The sequence below is a fragment of the Arvicola amphibius genome, chromosome X (genome assembly GCF_903992535.2).
Source record: "Arvicola amphibius chromosome X, mArvAmp1.2, whole genome shotgun sequence".
Classification (NCBI taxonomy): Eukaryota; Metazoa; Chordata; class Mammalia; order Rodentia; family Cricetidae; genus Arvicola; species Arvicola amphibius.
This window is the reverse complement of record NC_052065.1, coordinates 34,629,272-34,649,001: the sequence shown is the minus strand read 5'-3', so window position 1 is coordinate 34,649,001 and position 19,730 is coordinate 34,629,272. Positions and strand designations below refer to the sequence as shown.

Genomic DNA, 19,730 nt, shown 5'->3' with positions numbered 1-19,730 from the left:
GTGTAAGCTATATTTAATTTCATTCTCCCCTGAAGAATAATGTCTTAAATAAAGTAAATGAGATAAATGTTCTAAATAAAGACCCTCTAGTGATCTCATCTGAAAGTTATGCTTTTTAATGTAAAACATCTTTTATATCCTTGCACCCAACCCTCTATCCAAATCTGTAACTGACTTTTTTTTGAGGCAGGATCTCACTATGTAGGCCATGCTGACCTTATGCTTGTCATCTTCCTGCCTTTGAAACTTGAGTGCTGATAGTACAGGCATGTACTACCACATCCACATCTTTTTTTTTTTTTTTTTTGGTTTTTCAAGACAGAGTTCTCTGTGGCTTGGAGCTGTCCTGGAACTAGCTCTTGTAGACCAGGCTGGCCTCAACTCACAGAGATCCGTCTGCCTCTGCCTCCTGATTGCTGGGATGAAAGGCGTGTGCCACCACCGCCCGGCTCACGTGTACATCTTTAATAGAATTTGTATCTAGCACTATATGTGTTTTCTAAACATCAGTTTGTTGAATCCTCAAATGAACCCCATAAGTTATTGTTTTTGTTATCCTCTTCATTTTCAGATGTTGAAAAACAGGCAGGAGAAAAATTCAGTGGCTCTTTAAAGGAAGCACAACCAGTAAGTGGTAAATAAGATATTTAAACCAAAGAGAATCTATGTTCTTGATTACTATACCATTGTTCTGTAGTGTGGAGCTGCTGGCCGGCTGCTTTCCACCGCCCAGCTCCCGGCCATCTGGCTCCTGCACGGCTAGCTTAAAACCCGAAATAACAACACACAAACTGTATTCATTTAAACACTGCCTGACCCATTAGTTTCAGCCTCTTACTCACATCTTGACTAACCCATATAGAATAATCTGTGTAACACCACGAGTGGTGTCTTACCGGGAAAGATTCAGCATGTCTGACCTGGCGGCTGGCTTCATCGCATCTCTCTCCCTGAGGAGAGGCACGGCAGTCTAGCTCAGAGAGCCGAGGCATGTTGATTTATTAACTTCCCTTCCCAGCATTCTGTTCTGTCTACTCCACCCACCTAAGGGCTGGCCAATCAAATGAGCCAGGCAGTTTCTGTATTAACGAATGAAATCAACACAAACAGAAGACTCTCCCACATCATTGTTCCACACCCCAAAGTGATCTTGTATCTCCAGATTAAAGCTATGAAGTTATGGAGGAAAAGAATGAATGGGAGTACTATCAGGCACTAGAAAACATGAATAAAATCAAAGCATGTGACAGGCAGTAGATCTCACATTATTTATAGATGCCATTTTTATTACATGCACAAAAGAAAAAAATGGGATCTCTATCCTTATGAAATCTGAGTCACCACTCAGTATTGCTTGAGTCAGTTTTCAGATGCACATCACATCCATTGATCCATTCAGATGTATCATGACCAGCACAGTGCTGGCTCCAAGAATCCCTGGGAAACAAAAAGAGGAAGAGAAAATGAAGTGGACAAGTTGATAAAGCAGTAGCATCATTACTTGTGGCTGTCCAAAATCCAGACCATCCCCATGAACTTACCAGGCTTTCATACCCTTATGTAAGGTTACAACCCGCTTGGCACACATGATATCATCCAGAATATGGCGGTTGAGGGGAGGTCCTGATGGAGGGGGAAGAAGAGATGGGGTGACCTGGTGCACTAGGGACATAGTAAAGTGTTTTGAGGGCCCTAGGTTTCTTGATTTTTAGGGCCTAAATAAACCCTATCTATGATGTTGGCAAATGGTAGATGACTTTCATTTTTGATAGGTAGTTATAAACTGCTTCACCTGCCATGTTGACTGGTGTTATACAATCTTAACTCATGTTGAATGATCCTGTTGACTTTGACTATCATGTTGACTGGTTATGAATAACCCTAACAACCACAATGAGGCACCTCTATTTCATAAGGACCAAAGTTTCCTGTTCCCCAAATATCAAGAAAATTTTAACTTGCATTTTAAATGAAGTTGGGGAGGTAATGGGTATTTCCATTATTTCTGATGTAAACAATCTCTTAGTATGGACTGGTTAAAGATTCAGGAAGCATCTCTCTATCAACCCAGATATTCTGTCTTCCTTCCTTTTTATTATTTTTCTGCCTCAGCAAAACATTAAGATTTAAAAGACATTCCTGCCAAATGTGGCAGTACATGCCTTTAATCCTAGCATTCAGGAGGCAGAGGCAGGAGAATCTCTGAGCTTGAGGCCAGCCTAGAGACAGACTCTATCTCAAAACAAACAAATGAACAAAACCAAGAACAAAAGACATTGCTTTCTGTGTATGACATGAGGCCAGATAAGGCTTCTGTGTACCCCCAAGGATGCCTTACCATTACAATTTATGTGGCAGAGGTTCTGGGTGGGTGTGACACCATTGTTACACCACCAGGCGGAGTTCAGCTGGAAAATGCCATATTCACTGCTACCATCTGGATTGTGGTCCACAAAGGAGGTGTCAAAGCCACTTTCATAGTGTGCCATGCACATCCCTGGGACAGAGGGAGAGTAGTTAGGGAGTAGTCATACACATAAGAATAAGGAAGGCTAAGAGAAGAGGGGAGAATATAAATATCTTTGTCATCTTAGTTGTGAAGCTGGTGGTCTTAGATTGGTTGTAGATTATTGATTCTGGTGACTATCACTGATGCTTTGGTTGTAGATTGTTGATTCTGGTGACCTGTCATTGATGCTGGTAGTGAATGGTGATAGTTGTGATGATACTAATGGTAATGATGGTGTTAATGGTAGATACAAAGAGTGTAAAGACAATGATGGTGACAACTTTACAGTTAAATTAAATGAGTCATTATAACCAGGTGGTGACTGAAAAGATTGTGTCTGGCCAAAAATGATGAAAAATTACAAAGGGGGCATGGATCTGAGGGAAGTGGGTAAATTGGAGTATGGATAAGACTTGGGGCAATGGAAATCTTACAGTCTCCAATAGTGTAGCCTCTGAAGCCATTGAGTCCAGCCTTCATCAGCTTCCTTGCTAGCTCACAGCGTTCATAAATCTTGGCATCCATGGTAGCAACCATCAGTGTGGCCAAGATCACTATCACAGTACCCCAGGTCTGCATGATACACAAAAGCCCTTCTATCTGATTCCTTGCCTCAGACTCACCCTGTGATCATCAAAAATTGGAACATTCCAGAACTCTTTGCTCTATGAGCACCAGTCTGAGCTATAGATTCTGGAACACAGACACTAGAGGTGTGAGGATTGACTATACCACTTTCCCTAATGCCAACTCTTTTGAGATACCAGAGACATAAGAAGAAAATCAAACATTAACATATATGCAAAATAAAGGGAGTAAGATAAGGACAGGGAGAAACTCAGAAATGTCAGAAAGATACAGGGAGAGAAGGATTGGGTATATACAAAAGATGTGCAGAACTTGGGTACTTGTCCTCAGAGTAGGCCCATATTATTACAACTATTTTATACTAAGTTATAAGTGTCCTGCTATACTTGGACCTACTAATAAAAGTTAAAACTAATAATGTACAAAAAACATAGGGAAATTTTGAGTGGGTGAAAAGAATCTCTTCACTATTCTTTGGAAGGATTTTTTTACCCTCATTGTTTAGGCAGGAATAGACAGAATGGTGGCGGCAGCAGGTGGTACCCTTCAGTGGTGTAGTCTTTGTGTAGGCTTCTGGTATATGAACCTTTAGCTCTATAAGTATTTGCTTTAGACAATCATAGTCTTGCCTCTTAGCACTAATCATAGCTATTGCGGCTTGTGTTTGAACCAATTACAGTCTTGCCTCTTTAACACCACTCATAGCAAACCCTCTGCTAGGCCAATTGGGGAAATGTTCCATTTCAAGTTGTAGGGTGTTTTTGAGTTCTCCAAAGTTTGTGGTAGCAAAAGCTATAGAACAAAACCATCTTCAAGCAAGCCTGTTGAAGTTGTGCCACCACCTGCTGCAGCCACCAGCTGACTTGCCACCAAACAGAGGTAAAGTAAATTTTTCAAAGACCAGTGATTGAAAATCTTCTAGCCTGCCCATTATTTCTGTCTGGTAAAGGCTCCCAGCCAGCTGATGGGTAATGCTAAGATGTGATGGTTTCTTTGAACGTCCCAGCACCATTTAAAAAGAACAGTTTATTGAGTACACTGCAAGGGAGAAGTTGAAGTGGGCCAGTAAGTAACTGCTTGCAGCTTTATATGAATTTTATGCTCAATATACAATGTTAGATTTCTTCATCTCTCTTAAGGTTCCCCATGATGTTCAGAATAAAATATGAAAGCCCTGTCCCTGGTTGAGAAAGTCCTACACCATGTAGTCAATGCCCACACCTCCTCCCCATTCCCAATGACAGACTGCTTTCTCTGAAGAGGCAGAGGCATTGTCAGCCACCACTTAATACACTATCATACTCTACTCAGTGTGTGTTTGTGGCCCCATGTAGCTGTTAATTTCTCAGCTTGTTGTCTACAGACTCCTACGGTCCTTTGTATGCTAGAATGCAAACTCACAATTCTAGATGGAGCCAGGGGTTTTCCCCTAAACTTCTACTCTAGCGTGTAAAGCATTCTGCCCGCATTGTCTTCCTGATAATTACTTCTGCCACCCTGTGGCTGCTCTCTGAATTCACCACACGAAATTCCTCCTTGTTAGAATATTTTTCTTAATTGGACACTCCCTTTCTCCACCCCATCACAAAAAGAAATGATGCCTGGCGTCTTAGAAATGCTAATCTCTGCATAATAAACACCAGCTCTGCCCACCGCCCAGGGAGGGGTAGAAGGACAAGAGAGAAAGAACGACTTGTTTTTTTTTTTCTTCTGTTAGCGTCACCGACACTGTCTGCTACACTCGGCGCCTGCGTTGGGGCTGGGCGCCTTTGAGGGCGCATGTTTGACTATTGGCGGATGTTGTCTCAAAGGCATTACTGAGCATGCGTATAACAAGCCGCGGTCCCTGTTTAGGTGACTTTAACAGCTAATAAGTCCGAGGCGGAAGTGTTTTTCTGGACTGTTCTCCTAAAGATCTTTTCAACATCCCGCAGAAAATCTGGTTGAGTAAGGTCGAGGGTCTAGCACCTGGGGTCTCGAGCCGAATGGTGGGGAGTTCTAAGGGATGAATGAAGGGAGGTTCGTGAGTGTCATTGATGTGAGCGACTGGGATGTGGAATGATGGGGTCTTGAAACAACAGTGAATCAGGGTCTATGGACTTAATAGGGGACAAAGTTATGAGGCTAGTTAGGTAAATCTTATTAAACTTTGGCTTTTACACATTTTACAGCACAGCTATATCCCTTCTTTAGACGCGCCCCCACGTCTCCATCCGCCAGTGTGGGAATTGCAGGGAAGGATGCTGGATCAGCATTTAAAGACTTCCTTGTAGTCTGAGCTAGTAGGCCCCAGTGAGGTGAGGGAGAAGAATAAAAGCATCTATAAAACCTTAGCAGGCTTTGACTAGTTTGAGGCCTGAGAGGGATTGATAGGGACTAAAATTTTTGAATTGAGGTACCATTTGGATAATAGGTAATTTTTAGTGTCTAATAAAGTAACATTTGAGTTATAAATTAATTGGAAAATAGAGGGGACTATGTCTTACTTAATAGTTAACATTTTTGTACACTTAAGATGTATTCTCGCGATTTTATAAGCCTTTTTCATTTAGAAAATTAATTCATCTTAAAATATTTTTTATAAAATTTTCTAAACTTTAACTTGAGCTTTGTATATCACAAAACATGTAGGTAATAAGCATACAGTTCCACACATTATTTTAGCAACTGTGTAGCATTTCATTCTGAATTTCTACTTATTATGATATTGTAAGTTATATAGATAGGATTTCTTATGTTTGGCATTAATAAATTCAGTTCTATGTGTCTCGGTGGTATAGTACTGACTTAGCATGCACAAGGGCCTAGTACTAGGTTCTGTCCTCAGTACTACAAGGAAACACACATACACACACACACACACACACACACACATACCTTTCTGTGCATATGACATAATGAAAATATACAGGTTATTATTAAAACTTATAATTACTGGACATGCTGATGCACCCCTTTAATTCTAGCATTCGGGATGCAGAGGCAGGCAGATCTCTAAGTTCAAGGCCAGTGCCAGGGCTATGTAAAGAGACCCTATCATTTGAAAAAACAACTTATAATTGCCCATACTCTTCCAGAGAGTGAAGGGATTTCTGGGCAAATGATTATAAGTGCTATAAATCTAATTGTCTACTCTTATATTCTACTATGCTCATTCCAGCTCAACTTTCATATATCTGGTTTCCCAAGAAAAGCAGAAAATGGCCAAATTCCAGGTAAGTATGTTGTTTATCTGTTTTTATAATTTTTCATAGGCGTGATTAGTTATATATGAATCAATACCACAAAATGGGAAACTATAAATTACTGGGATCAGAGAAAATGAAAAATAGCCAATTAAGGACAAGTTAGATTGTTGATGCATTGAGTATTTAAAGGTAACAGATACAGATGCTTCTTAACTTATAATGATTTTATGTCCTGGAGTTATGTCAACTCAAAATTGAACATTTATCTAATACCCTTATCCCACTAAACATTATGGCAACATGGCATGCAGTGGTAATAATAGGTTGTTTCCTAGTGATCTCATTGCTTACTGGGAGCTGTTGCTCAATGCTGCTGCCTCACATCTCATGAGAGAGTAGAGTATTGCTTATCTTTAACTCCAAGTACAGTTTCTGTTTAATGCATACTATTTTTCACCATTGTAAAGTTTTTTAAAAAGTTATTTCTTTTGTTAAGATTAACTGTGAGTTTCCAATCTATCTTTGAGCTTTCTGATGTTATATGGAATTGTAACCTGTACCTTTACTTGTTTTATTCATTAGGGTAGAGCATACCAAGACCTCAACCAAAGTTTTTTTGGAATTGCATTTTGAGGCATTTCTTTGCAGTATTTTCATGTGGAATTGTCTTCAATAATAGACTGGTAATAAATGTGTCCCTGGTTTCCTGCAGTTATTTCCCACAACATTCCCTAAAGAGAATGAAGACAGAGTAGTTTAGAAATGAAATCTCTTAGGAAAGTTGCTTCTCTTTCAAATGATTTTCCTGAAATAACTTCCTTAGTGGGATTTTCAATTCTCTTGTATCCAGAAGACAAATTCCTTAAGATATTTACAGCCTACCATCTTTTTTTCAATGTTCAGGTTTTTTTTTAATTACAGTGAAATTTTACTCCTGTACAAGTTCATAAATGCTAACAAATGTAGATTGGTATAGCTAACTGATCAGTCAGATGGAGGGTATTTTATATGCCCCAAAAGCTATCTGATACTGTTCTCTTATAGTTATATCATCTCCTATCTGGTAAACTCAGGAAAGTATAGATCTATTCTGTGCCGTTTTGTTTTCTCAAGTGTGTCATATAAAGTGGGGACATGTATTTATTATCTTATTTTGAAATTACATATTTGCTTTTAAGATCATTGATTTACATACAGTTTGAAGAATATGAACATACTGTTCAAGGATAATGCAGAGAGGGCCTCTATACCCATTCATTACATCTTTTGGAACTATAGTACAATATCACAGACAGGATATTGACATTGACATGATCAGGCCCAAAATATTGCATCTCCTTAAGACTCTTTCAAGGCCACATTCACTACTCCTAATGGACCCAGACCTGAACTGTTTGAAACTCCTATCTGATCTCTATTTCAGGACTTTCATTATTTCATGAATATGATGTAAATGAGATCATCTGGTAACAAAAACTCAGGCTACACAAAGTCCTGACTGACCTCTCACTCCAAACCAGTTATCTTCTAGGCAGGATGGCATATAACTGTGATCATAGCATTTAGAAGGCTGAGACGAGAGGATCATGAGTTCTGGGCTACTCTGAGCTACATAGCAGGATTCTGTCTCCAAAATACAAATACTGAGGATGTAGCCCAATGGTAGAATACCTACCTATAATGGCCAAGACCCTGGGCTCAGTTTTCAACACTACAAAAAATTATTGGTGGTTATCTATCTCTGTTCTGGTTTTTTAAAAAGAATATTGAGCATAGTTGTATATATTTACTGGATACTGTTCTGGCTAGTGTGTTTTTTTTTAACTTGATACAAACTAGAGTCATTTAGGAAGAAGGCGGCTTAATTGAGGGTGTCTCCATCTGATTGGCCTTATGGGGCATTTTCTTGATTAATGACTGATGTGTGAATTTCCAGCCCACTAGGGATGGTGCCACTCCTAGGTAGATGGTCCTGGGTTATATGAGAAAGCAAGGTGTTAGGAAACAGATACAAAATGATGATATTTATATATTGTGAAATGCTCACATCAAACCTAACACATCTATCACCTCAAATATTTTTCATTTAACTCTGTCTAACAGAACATATTCTATAATTTGACCAATATCTCATCTCCCAATCTTCCCCAGCCTCTAGTATTTACCACTCTACTTTCTGCTAGTATTGAGTTTGATCGTTTTAGATTCTACATGTAAGTGATAATATATAGTCTTCTTCTGTCTGTTTGTTTTATTTCATTTAGCATAACACCCTCCAGGTTCATCCACATTGTAATAATGACATAATTTCCTGACTTTTTTTGAGACAGGGTCTTACTGTGTAACGTTGTCTAGTCTGTAATTCCCTATGTAGACCAGGCTATCCTGAAACTCACAGAGAACTGCCTGCCTTTGCCAAAGCATTGTGATTAAAGGCATGTGCCCTATTTTGGTATTGTGACTAGTGCTGCCATAAACTTGGGAATGTAGATGTCTCCTAAACATAATTAAATATTTTGTCTACACATACAAGTCAAATTACTGGATTGCATGAAAATTCTATTTTCAGGGTTTATTTTTAGAAATCTTTACATTAATTTCTATAATGGCTGTACTAAGTTTCATTCCTACTGACCATGGACAACAGCTATCTTTCCTTTATATCCTAGGTAACCCTTGTAATATTTTTGATAATAGATGTTCTGTTAATTCATGGTTTTAATTTATATTTCTGTAATGATGAGTGATATTGAACATTTTTCTCATTATCTGTTGGCCATTTGTGTGTCTTGTTTTTGTCTTTTTTTTAGACAGTATCCCAGGCTGTCATTTAACTGGCCTCCCAAGTGGTGGTTTATAGGTGTGTGTCACCATGCTTGCCTGTGTCTTTTATCATAGAAATATATGTTCAGATTACTTGCTCATTTTCAAGTGGAGTTGTTTACTTGCTATTGGGTTGAGTTCCTAATATTTTTTGGTTATTAATACCTTATCAGAAATAATTGCTTTTAAATAATTTAAATATAGTTTTAACTATTTTTTTCCAATCCACAGGATTGCCTCTTCACTCGGTTAACTATTTCTTTCCTAATGCAGAAGTTTTTAATTTAATCCTACATACCTATCATTTTTGTTGTTGAGCCTTAGGGATTAAATCCCAAATCAATTATTTCCCAGACAGATGTTGTGTAGGTTTACACCTTTGTTTCTTAATTTTTAAAAAAATTTTTAAGGTCTTAATATGTAACCCAGTGTGGTAGTTTGAATGAAAATAGTCCCATAGGCTGCAAAAGAAATCAGAGAAACATCACCCTTCACAATAGCCACAAATAACATAAAATATCTTGGGGTAACTCTAACCAAACAAGTGGAAGACCTATATGACAAGAACTTTAAATCTATGTAGAAGTAAATTGAAGAAGACACAGAAAATAGAAAGCTCTCCTATGCACTTGGGTATGTAGAATTAACATAGTAAAAATGGTATCTTACCAAAAGCAATCTACAGATTCAATGCAACGCCCATCAAAATCCCAGGAAAATTCTTCACAGACCTCAAAAGAATGGTACTCAACTTCATATGAAAAAAAAAAACCCAGGATAGCCAAAACAATCCTGTGTAATAATGGAACTTCTGGAAGCATCACCATCCCTGACTTCAAATTCTACTACAGAGCTACAGTACTGAAAACAGCCTGGTATTGGCACAAAAACAGACAGGAGGACCAATGGAACCAAATCAATGACCCAGATATCAATCCACACACCTACAAACACCTGTTTTGACAAAGAAGCAAAAAATATCAAATGGAAAAAAGAAAGCATATTCAACAAATGGTACTGGCATTACTGGATGTCAACATGTAGAAGAATGAAAATAGACCCATATCTATCACCATGCACAAAGCTCAAGCCCAAATGGATCAAAGACCTCAATGTAAAACTAACCACATTGAACCTCTTAGAAGAAAAAGTGGGAAGTGCACTTGAATGCATTAGCACAAGAGACCACTTCCTAAATATAACCCCAGTAGCACAGACACTGAGAGAAACATTAATAAATGAGACCTTCCTGAACTGAAAAGCTTCTGTAAAGCAAAGGACAATGGTCAGCAAGACAAAGCAGCAGCCTACAGAATGGGAAAAGATCTTCACTAATCCCACATCTGACAGAGGGCTGATCTCAAAAGAACAAATATGCAGGAAAAAAAAATGGTTAAAGACCTAAACAGAGAACTCTCAACAGATTATTCTAAATGGCTGAAAGACACTTAAGGAAAATAAATGCTCAACATCTTTAGCCATCAGAGAAATGCAAATCAAAACAACTCTAAGATTCCATCTTCTAGCCGTATAAGATGGCCTAGATCAAAAATACTGATGACAACTTGTACTGGAGAGGATATGGGGTAAAGGAAGCACTCCTCCATTGCTGGTGGGAGTGCCAACTGGTATAGCGGCTTTGGCTATCAGTATGGCAGATTTCTCAGAAAATTAGGATAATACCCTACCTCAAGATCCAGCAATGCTACTTTTTGGTATATACCCAAGGATGCTCATCATACTACAAGGACATGTGCTCAGCTATGTTCATAGCAGCATTGTTTGTTATAAGCCAAAACCTGGCAACAACCTAGATACCCCTCGACTGAAGAATGGATAAGGAAAGTGTGGTACATTTACACAATGGAGTAACTACACACAACAAAAAAAAAAAACAATGACATCTTGAAATTTGCAAGCAATGGATGATCTAGAATACATAATATTGAGTGAGACCTCCAAATGTTAAGTATTTTTTCTTAAACGACAAACCTCTCTGCCACGCAAGAATCCCAATCAGACAAAATTAGATAGATAGCCCATGTTAAATGGCTGCCAGCGCTCCCAGGTGGCCCATACTGGGAAAAGGAAAAGAGGGAAGAGGAGAGGCCAGAGTTTTATTCTCGGGGGGGGGGGGGCAGTTTAAAATAGCCTGTGGGAGTGGTCTTGACCTTCCCTGGGGAGAGGTTACCATTTGGCAGACTTTCTTGACCCTCCCTGGGGGAGGGGTACACCATTTGGCAGGCTTTCTCAGAGGTGGAGTTTGGACTGAGACATACTCCCAGGGGATGGAGCTTGGGAGTGGAATTTTCTGCCCAGCATTTCAAAAATGGATGCCAGGGGGCTGAGTTGAAGCCCATGACTAAATAGTGACCAGACCCAGAAAGACAAATATAATATGTACTCACTATATGTGACTTTTAGACATAAAGCAAAGAAAACCAGCCTGCAAAATCACAATCCCACGAGAACCTAGACCATAATGAGGACCCCAAGAGAGACATACATAGATCTAATCTAACTTGGGAAGTAGAAAAGACAGATCTCTTGAGTAAATTGGGAGTATGGGGGACCTTGGGAAGGGTAGAAGGGGAGTGGAGAGGAAGGGAGGGAAGTGGAGAAAAATATATAGCTCAATAAAAACCAATTTTAAAAAAATAAAAATGACATAGATCAGAAAAAAAAGAGAAGAAAATGGCCCCAGTAGGGCTCATAGGGACTGGTACTATGTGGAGTTGTGGCCTTCTCTGAGTAGTGTGGATCTTCTTGAGGAATGTGTCACTTGTGGATGAGCTTTGAGATCTCAGAAAATCCAAGCCAGGCCTAGTGTGTATCAGTCATTTCCTGCTGCTTGAAGATCCAAATGTAGAACTTTTCAGCTCCTCTCCAGCATCATGTCTGCCTACACACCACACCATGCTTCCTGTTGTACTATAATGGCTAAACCTCTGGACTGCAAACAAGTACCAGTTAAATATTTTCCTTTCTAAGAGTTGCCATGGCCACTGTGTCTTTTCACAGCAATAGAGACCCTAGTTAAAAACCCCAGGTCAACCTGAAAACCGACTGTAATTGCCCTGTCTGGCCAGAAACTCTTGATCCTCCTGTCTTTCAGCATTTGGGTGTTATGATGAATGGACATGGATCACCATGGCTAGTTCCTGGTTTCTTCTAAGAAAGAGTTTTTTCTGCTATTTTGTTCTGTTGATTTATGTGTCTGTCTTCATCAGTACTACAGTGCCTTCATTAATGAAGCTTTATAGCAAATCTTAAATTAGGTAATGTCTCTAACTTTATTACCGCTTGCCAAATCATTTGGCCGTGTGTGTTCTTTGCCTTTTGTTTTTCTGCATAGATTTTAGGATAATCTTGGCTTATATGTTATTAAATATCTTGCCTAGGATTATTATAGGAATTAGTAACATTGAAAGTAATTATAGGGAGGATTAACATCCACGAATACAGTATAGTTCTCCTCCATTTATTTAGATCTGTAATTATCTCATTGATGTTTGTTTCATCATTCAGATCCTATGCATGTATTTTGTTCTGCTTAGGCTACCAGGAGAAGGTACCACAGTTGATAAAGGTACAGTTCTGTCATAAGTCCACTAAAAGTGATTTAAGTAAATACCATCATTTGGGTGGCTTAAACAATATAAACTTATCTTCTCCACAACTCTAGAGAATAGAAGTACAAGATCAGTGTGCCATAGGGCTGGTTTTTGAGTGCCTGTCTTCCCTGACTTGCTGTGACTGGCCTTTTTGCTATTCCTTACATGGTCTTTCTTGTGTCACACCATAGGGAAAATGAGTGCAGAGGCTTCATTTGCTGTCCTTCCACTATGGGCTCACTCCTATCAGGTGAGGGGAACCCACAATTATGACTTCATTTACCCTGCTTATCTCCTTAATCCTCCTCTGAGCCCTATCAAGTTTCAGTCCATAATGATGTATCTTTAAATAGTTTTATTAGCACATATACATTGTAGCGAATTTATGATCTTTCCATACATGTATATGATGTTTTGATCATTTTCACACTTTCCATCTTTAGTTCCCTTCTACACGATGTTCTTGACTTTGTCTCAGAGAGTCCCCCTACTTTGATGTCTTTTTTTTTGGTCACCCAGTGAGTTCATTGGGTTAGTTACAAAGAGCATAGGTGAGAGGTTATTTTACCTGGAGCATAATGAACTCCTTACCAGTAGCTACACCACTGAAGAAAATGCCTCTCCTCTCCCTTAGCAGCCATTACCTGCCTATTTATCCTTAGAAAAGGAATAGATCTCATTAGCCCCTCCCCCTAGAAAACATTTAAAGATTCTCAGAATAAACATGATTTATCAGCAAATGCAGAAAAAAGCTTTAAAAACTTCAAAAGTGAGTCAGGATGTTTAAAAAAAATCCTCAAAATAGAGAAAGAAGAAATTTTCTGGGCTTGATTTAAAGAGATACTTAAAACTTCTAGAGAAAACATCAAATTGATGATACAAAAAGCCTAGACTCAAACACAAGGCAGCATCTTTGCTTTCCCCATTGCTACTAAACAGCTGAGAAAAGTGAGCCAGTGTAAGTAATTATTTTCAGATTAAGACTACTGGCAACATATTTTCCTTTATTTAAATATCTTTATTTCACTTTTATTTCCTAAAGGAAATTTCTATATAACATATAGATTTTTCAGTTACCAACATTTCTTATATTTATTTATGTTTTATGTGTACATACATTGTGCTTGTGGAGTCAAGAACACAACTTACAAAATTCAATTCTCTCCTTCAACCATGTAGTTTTAGGGATTGACTCAGGCTGTCAGGCCCCAGAGGGAGGCAAGCTTGCTTACCTGCTGAGCTATCTCACTTTACTAAACTATCCTTCTTTTTGTAGCTCCAACATGTTGTTCTACTTCCCTTGCACTCTGTGACTTTTAATAAGAAATATCACAGTCATTTGTGCATAGGAGGTCCTACTGTATTGCGTTGGCTTTCATTGGTTGAATAAAGAAACTGCCTTGGCCTTTTGATAGGGAAGCTCTTAGGTGGGCGGAGAAGACAGAACAGAATTCTTGAGAAGAAGGGCAGTGTGGCAGACACCATGATTCTCCTGTCCGAGATGGACGCTGGTTAGACTCATGCTGCCAGTAAGCCACAGTCAAGTGGCGATACACATTAATGGAAATGGGTTAATCAAGATGTGAAAGTTAGCCAAAAAGAGGGCTAGAGCTAATAGGCCAGGCAGTGTTTAAATGAATATATTTCTGTGGTTGTCTTCAGGGGTTAAGCTAGAGCCGGGTGGGGCGGGACACAGTCCTTTCCCTTTCTACTACAACATTTGAATAGTATTCCCCTGTATGTATTATTTTTCCTTTGTCTTTAGTTTTCAGCAGTTTTATGATAATGTTTCTGGGTATGGAATCCTTTGTTTTTTATTCTGTTTCAGATTTGCTCTAACTACCTCCTGAACATACAGACCCCTGTCTTTGTCAAATTGAGGCACAATGAAGAATTATTTCTTCAAATACTTTCTGATTACCCTCTTTTCTTCTGAACTGATGATCTGGAACTGGTATTATCTTTCATGATCCAGAGGTGCTGTTCTTTTCCCTTGCCCACCCTAATGCTTCCTCCCGCCATTTTCAGATTGGACAATTTCTGTTTGCCTGGAAGCTTGTTACCCTTCTCTTTTCTATTATTGCCATTGTGGCTATTGTGACCTTCCAATGGTAACTTCCTTTAGTTATTGTCCTTTTCTATTTTAAAAGGTCCATTTTGTTCTTCATTAGATCTTTTGTTTCTTTGCTGAGACCCTGCGCTTTTATCCTTCTTAGATGTTTTTATTCTTTGTCCTCTCATATGAGTTAAGATTTTCCTGGTTTCTTGTATATATACTATGTAATTTGGGGTTGTTTCCATGAGTTTTATGAAATTCCAGGATTTTTTGTGAATCCTAAGGAGAATGTTGATTTTTTTCTGTTTTTGATAGGCAGTTAACACAATTGAGTTTAGGCTGCAAGTTGTAATCTTCCCTATGTGGTTCAGTTTTCAAACCTTAGCAATTTCATTTGTATCTATTGTGTATGCCCAATATCCTATTCTGTCACGTGGCCATTCCTTCTTAGTTCAGTTCTTAAAATGTTTGTTTTGTTTCGGATAAGCTGCACACATGCACAGCAGATTGAACCCGGAGCTGATACGGTTTTTTTTACGGTTATGTTCCTAAATTCCTTCTACTTGTAATTTCCCACGTAGATTTTAGTCCACCTACAACCTCTCTTTACTATTCTCTATGGAACAAGAAGAGCTCTCTGGCACTGGAGTGTTCCCAGGGAGGGAGTTTCTCCCCTCTTTTAAAATCATCACATTTAGTAGGAGTGAAGGGAGGAACACATGTGCCATGGCACTTATATAAAGGTCAGAGGACAACTTGTGGGAATCTCTGCTTTTCTTAAATCATGTGAGTTCTGGGCTTGAATTCAAGTTGTCAGGCTTGTTGGCAAGTGCCTTTTCCTGCTGGGCCATCTTGCTGGCCCCTTCTCTGGATTTTAGGTGTCTATACCAGATTCCACTGCAGCTGTGTCTGTTTTTTGTAAGTGAAGCTGCTGGGTTTTCTGCTGCTTGATATATGAGAGAAAAAAATGGAGAACAATGAATGGATGAACATTAAATGTTCTCCTCTATTAAAACCAGACAAGATCACTTTTAAAGATCTTTGTCTGTGTCCATATGATCTTCTTGGCTATGCTAACCTTTATCCTGGACCAGAGATACGGGAGAAAGGTGGAAAGTCACAATCTCTTGACCTCTGGCCTTTCCCTTAATCTTCCTGGTATTTTTTTTTACCTTTTTGATTCATCTAACCTGATAGTTCCTGCCTTCTGTCAGTTTCTGCCTGTAATAAGTTGGGAGACACAGGAGATATGCTCACTCTGTCTTCTTTGAAGCACAGATCCATTGTTTTAGTTGCAGTGGGGCTGCCCACTGTCCCCTGGTACATGCTTATGATATTTCAAGTGCATAGATCAACTAGATTGGACCCTCATCATGCATTATCCTCAGCTTTTGTGTTGCTGAACTGCTAGGCAAGATGTGAAAGTGTTGGGAGTATTGGTATGGTCTGTTTCTATCTAATTTTATTGTGAGAGATCTCTGATTCTATGGCATTTTCTCTTTAAAGAGAGATAGAAACCTTTGTTCATTACAAATGCAAGAAAAGAACCCTAGGCAAAAAATTCTAAACTACTCAGGAAAGCAAAAGGGAAGAGAATATCTAAAGTGTGCTTATAATTCACCCTCTAGAGAAGACTTCTCTTCCTGATTTTGACAATGTCGCGAAGGAAGTTTGTTCTTCATATGTAAAACCTTGTTCATTGTTCTTCATCCACCCCTATTTCCTCCCAATTTCCTCCTCTGTATTTGCATCTAATCAGTCATCTTTCTTATCTGTTCACTATGTTCTTTCTGGTGTTATACAACATTCTTATAGCCTTTCTATTTAAATGAATTTTCTTTAGATTTTGTTTTGTTTTTATTGGAGGTCTCATCACGTTTCTAGGGCTGGGTGTTGAAAGTCGTAGGCTAAGTGATTCTCCTATGCTGATCTTCCAAGTTACTAGAATGTAAAGTGTGGTTGTTCTCCCAGACCAAGGCTTTATATATTTTTTTTTAGTTTCAATCATCTCTTAAGTATTTTATTTCCTTCTGTTTTCTGAAGAATAACAGTTTTTAGTTGAAAGTTTGTTTCTTTTAGCATTTGAAAAATATTAGGGGCTAATCCATAACTTCCATCTATGAGAAATCTGTCATATAAATCCTGCCCCCATATAGGTAATGTACTCATATCTCTCTGGTCTCTCTGATTGCTTTCAAAATTTATTCATCTTTACTTTTAAAGAAGTTTAATTTTGACATAGCTTGACATGAAATGTTAAGTCATTATTACTTTGAATATGAATTTAATGTTAGTTTTGTTTTTTGAGAATGGGTCTTACTATGTACTTAAGTTGGCCTTGTATTTATGATACTCCTGCTTTAGTTCTAAGTAGCTTGGGGGATATAGTCATAACTTCCATGCCTGGCTTGCGTTGGAGCATTCTTTTAGCTGCATTGGTTCGGTTTTTGTGGGATATCATTAATATGAATATTGGAAGTTCTGTTAAAATCCCATGAGCCCCTGAAATTCTGTTCCTTTTTAAAAACTTTGTTTTCTATATAATTATTGCAATGCTTAGTATTCTACCAATAAGCTCATCATGTTACGCAAGTACTCTACTACCAAGCTACACTCTCAGGTTTCATTCTAATTTTATTGTTTTCAAGATTAAATAAATTCTGATGATACATACCTTCAGAGTCACTGATTCTACCTTTTATTATTACCAATAAACTAGTGAAGTGTGTGTCTTGTTTAGTTTTGTTTTTGTGAGAATATTGGGAGTAATCCCAGGCCTTGTGCATTATAGGCAAGTTTCCTCCTACCTATTTTTTTATTTTTTATTTTATTTTTTAGTCCTGTAATCTCTGCTTCTCTCATTATAACATCTGTTTCCTTGTTGAGGTTTCCTCTTTTGTTCATTTTGTAAGGAATTTTAATGATTGAACCATTTATTTTCTTAACTGCTTTAAATTTTTGTAGTATTTTAAACTGATGTGTATCCCCCAATATATTTGTTTGTACTAGCATTACAACAGACCCCACAATAGTCCCACAAAGTTGTTTGACCAGACACCAGCCAAAAATTGAGTGCCTAGGCTACCTATACCTCTTCCACACCCTGTTACAAATCTGGGGGTCATTTTAATATTTTCCTCATTGCTGTGTTCACATAACTGAAAGATAAGAAACTCTTGGTTTAGGGTATAGTCCATCTGTAGAGGGAAATTCATAGAGCATGAAGACTGCTCCCACTCACAGATCAGAAAATAGAAGGGGTAATACTGGTGCTCACTTTGTGTGACTTTCTCCTTGTTTCCTTTTTTCAGTCTGGCATCTCAGACCTTGGATGGTGCTGGGCCCACATTCACAGTGGTGCTTTTCTTCTCAGGTTAATCGACTCTGGAATTGCCTTCATGGACATACCCAAAAGTATGTCTCATTAATGAGCTAAGCATTTCAATTAGAGAATCCAAAGTAATAACCATGGAGCTGGAGGGGGGTCCCCACACATCATCCTATACAAGCTCAATCATGTACTTGAATAACTCAGAGACATTAGGAAGGTATGCCATGTCTGTGGGGACAGTTTCTTGATTGCTAATTGATATGGAAGGACCCAGATCATTGTGGATAATGCTATTCTCCTGGGTTATGATTCCTGGCTCCTGGTTGACTTCCTGCCCTGACTTCCTCAATGATGACTGTGATGTATAAGACAAATAAATCCCCTCCTCCCTAAGTTGCTACTGGTCATGGTGTTTATCACAGCAACAGAACAAACTAGAACAGAACAACTAGAACCAAACTAGAACAAGGATACAATTTAGGAAGAACCAAATGAAAGAGAGCTAGAGCCAGGGATATGGAGGGGAAAAGCTTCCTTCTACAGCTTCTGAGTATGCCATCCTCTGAGTACTTCAGTATTGACTAAGCCAGAAGTTCCCTGACTTTCATCCTTAGGGTTGTTACAAGGGTACAGTTGGTTTAAATCACTAGCCACTGATGATCAACCCAGTTTCTCACCCTTCTCTGGAGATCTGGGCCAGTGCTGAAAATCCTTACCTTCAATAATCATGTGTTGGTTTCTGTGGTGACCTTAGACCCCATCCTGAAGTTCTCAAGACACCATGAGTCTTCTCATTACCACTAGTAAATCCTTAGATGGAGGGGCAGGTATAAATACATTTTTCCATTATTAGGCCACAGGGTTTGGTTTTTTTCCCTAAATTTAACTTGAGTTCTTTCTCACAAGAGTGATTGTAATTTTTAGTCCTGTTGTGAGCAAGTACCAGAGGATATGACACTAAATGATAATGATGCATCCTTCATAATGTACTGTTTTACCCTAGTGTGTGGCTTACTGTTCAAGTTTCTGATCTTACGCAGTGTCTCTCACTCAGGAAACTTATTCATACAGGTAGGCACCCAGTGGCTGTTATCTGATCTGTGTAGTGTATTTCCACTAAGATATCCTTAAGAGTGGGAAAAGTTATATTCAAGTGTGCCACTCAGGTGAGACACAAAGAAAATAGTTAAATAAAGCCCCATTCACATAAAAGAAGTGGAACTTAAAAGGCATTATAATACCTCACAGCATCAACAGAAAGGGAGAGCCATCTGGGATAGAACTTGGGTGCCATGCAAAAGAAAGTGAGGATCCTGTAGTTCAAGGTCTTTCTTAGGGTCCATGGCATTGTTTAGTTATGTTTTTGCTCAAAAGGGTTTCAATCTGGAGGTTTAAAGCAAACAGGAAGAAGGTTCCTGGAGTCACATTGTAACTGAGAGGTAGTAACATTGTGACAGCATATCTGATAGATAGGAATTATGTGGGGATCAGTGGGCTGTGTCTAGTAGGTTGTACCTAGCTTTGCCATTTGAAGGGCGGTCACTAAAATCTAAGGTAGGTAAGGTGTAAGTTAGACCCATATTGCTAACCTTGACAAACTCAGAGAAGGTAGAGAACTACA

The 19,730-nt window shown here is 38.7% G+C and overlaps 2 protein-coding genes across 2 annotated transcripts in view; one reads left to right on the top strand and one right to left on the bottom strand.

Annotated features, from left to right (window-relative positions):
• The first annotated feature begins 569 nt into the window (after positions 1–569).
• The window catches only part of LOC119805017 (zinc finger protein 182), a 96,105-nt gene continuing 76,944 nt past the window's right edge, over positions 570–19,730 (top strand). Inside the window, exons 1-2 of the mRNA XM_038316804.1 lie at positions 570–627; positions 6,258–6,312. Coding sequence (XP_038172732.1) covers positions 6,298–6,312 — 15 coding nt within the window. The 5' untranslated portion in view covers positions 570–627; positions 6,258–6,297. The remainder of the gene's footprint in view (positions 628–6,257; positions 6,313–19,730) is intronic.
• Spaca5 (sperm acrosome associated 5) lies at positions 1,338–3,088 on the bottom strand. The gene is made up of 4 exons (XM_038316805.1): positions 2,944–3,088; positions 2,339–2,497; positions 1,542–1,623; positions 1,338–1,437 (listed from the first exon to the last, which is right to left on the bottom strand). Exons 1-4 carry the CDS (start codon positions 3,086–3,088, stop codon positions 1,338–1,340), a joined length of 486 nt encoding a protein of 161 aa, XP_038172733.1.

Coding starts and splice junctions, on each gene's coding strand:
- Spaca5 (XM_038316805.1), bottom strand. CDS start 3,088: ATGCAGACCTGGGGTACTGTGATAGTGATCTTGGCCACACTGATGGTT. Junction 2,498..2,943: donor AGGCTACACTATTGGAGACT/GTAAGATTTCCA, acceptor CCTCTGTCCCAG/GGATGTGCATGGCACACTAT. Junction 1,438..1,541: donor CATAAGGGTATGAAAGCCTG/GTAAGTTCATGG, acceptor TTTGTTTCCCAG/GGATTCTTGGAGCCAGCACT.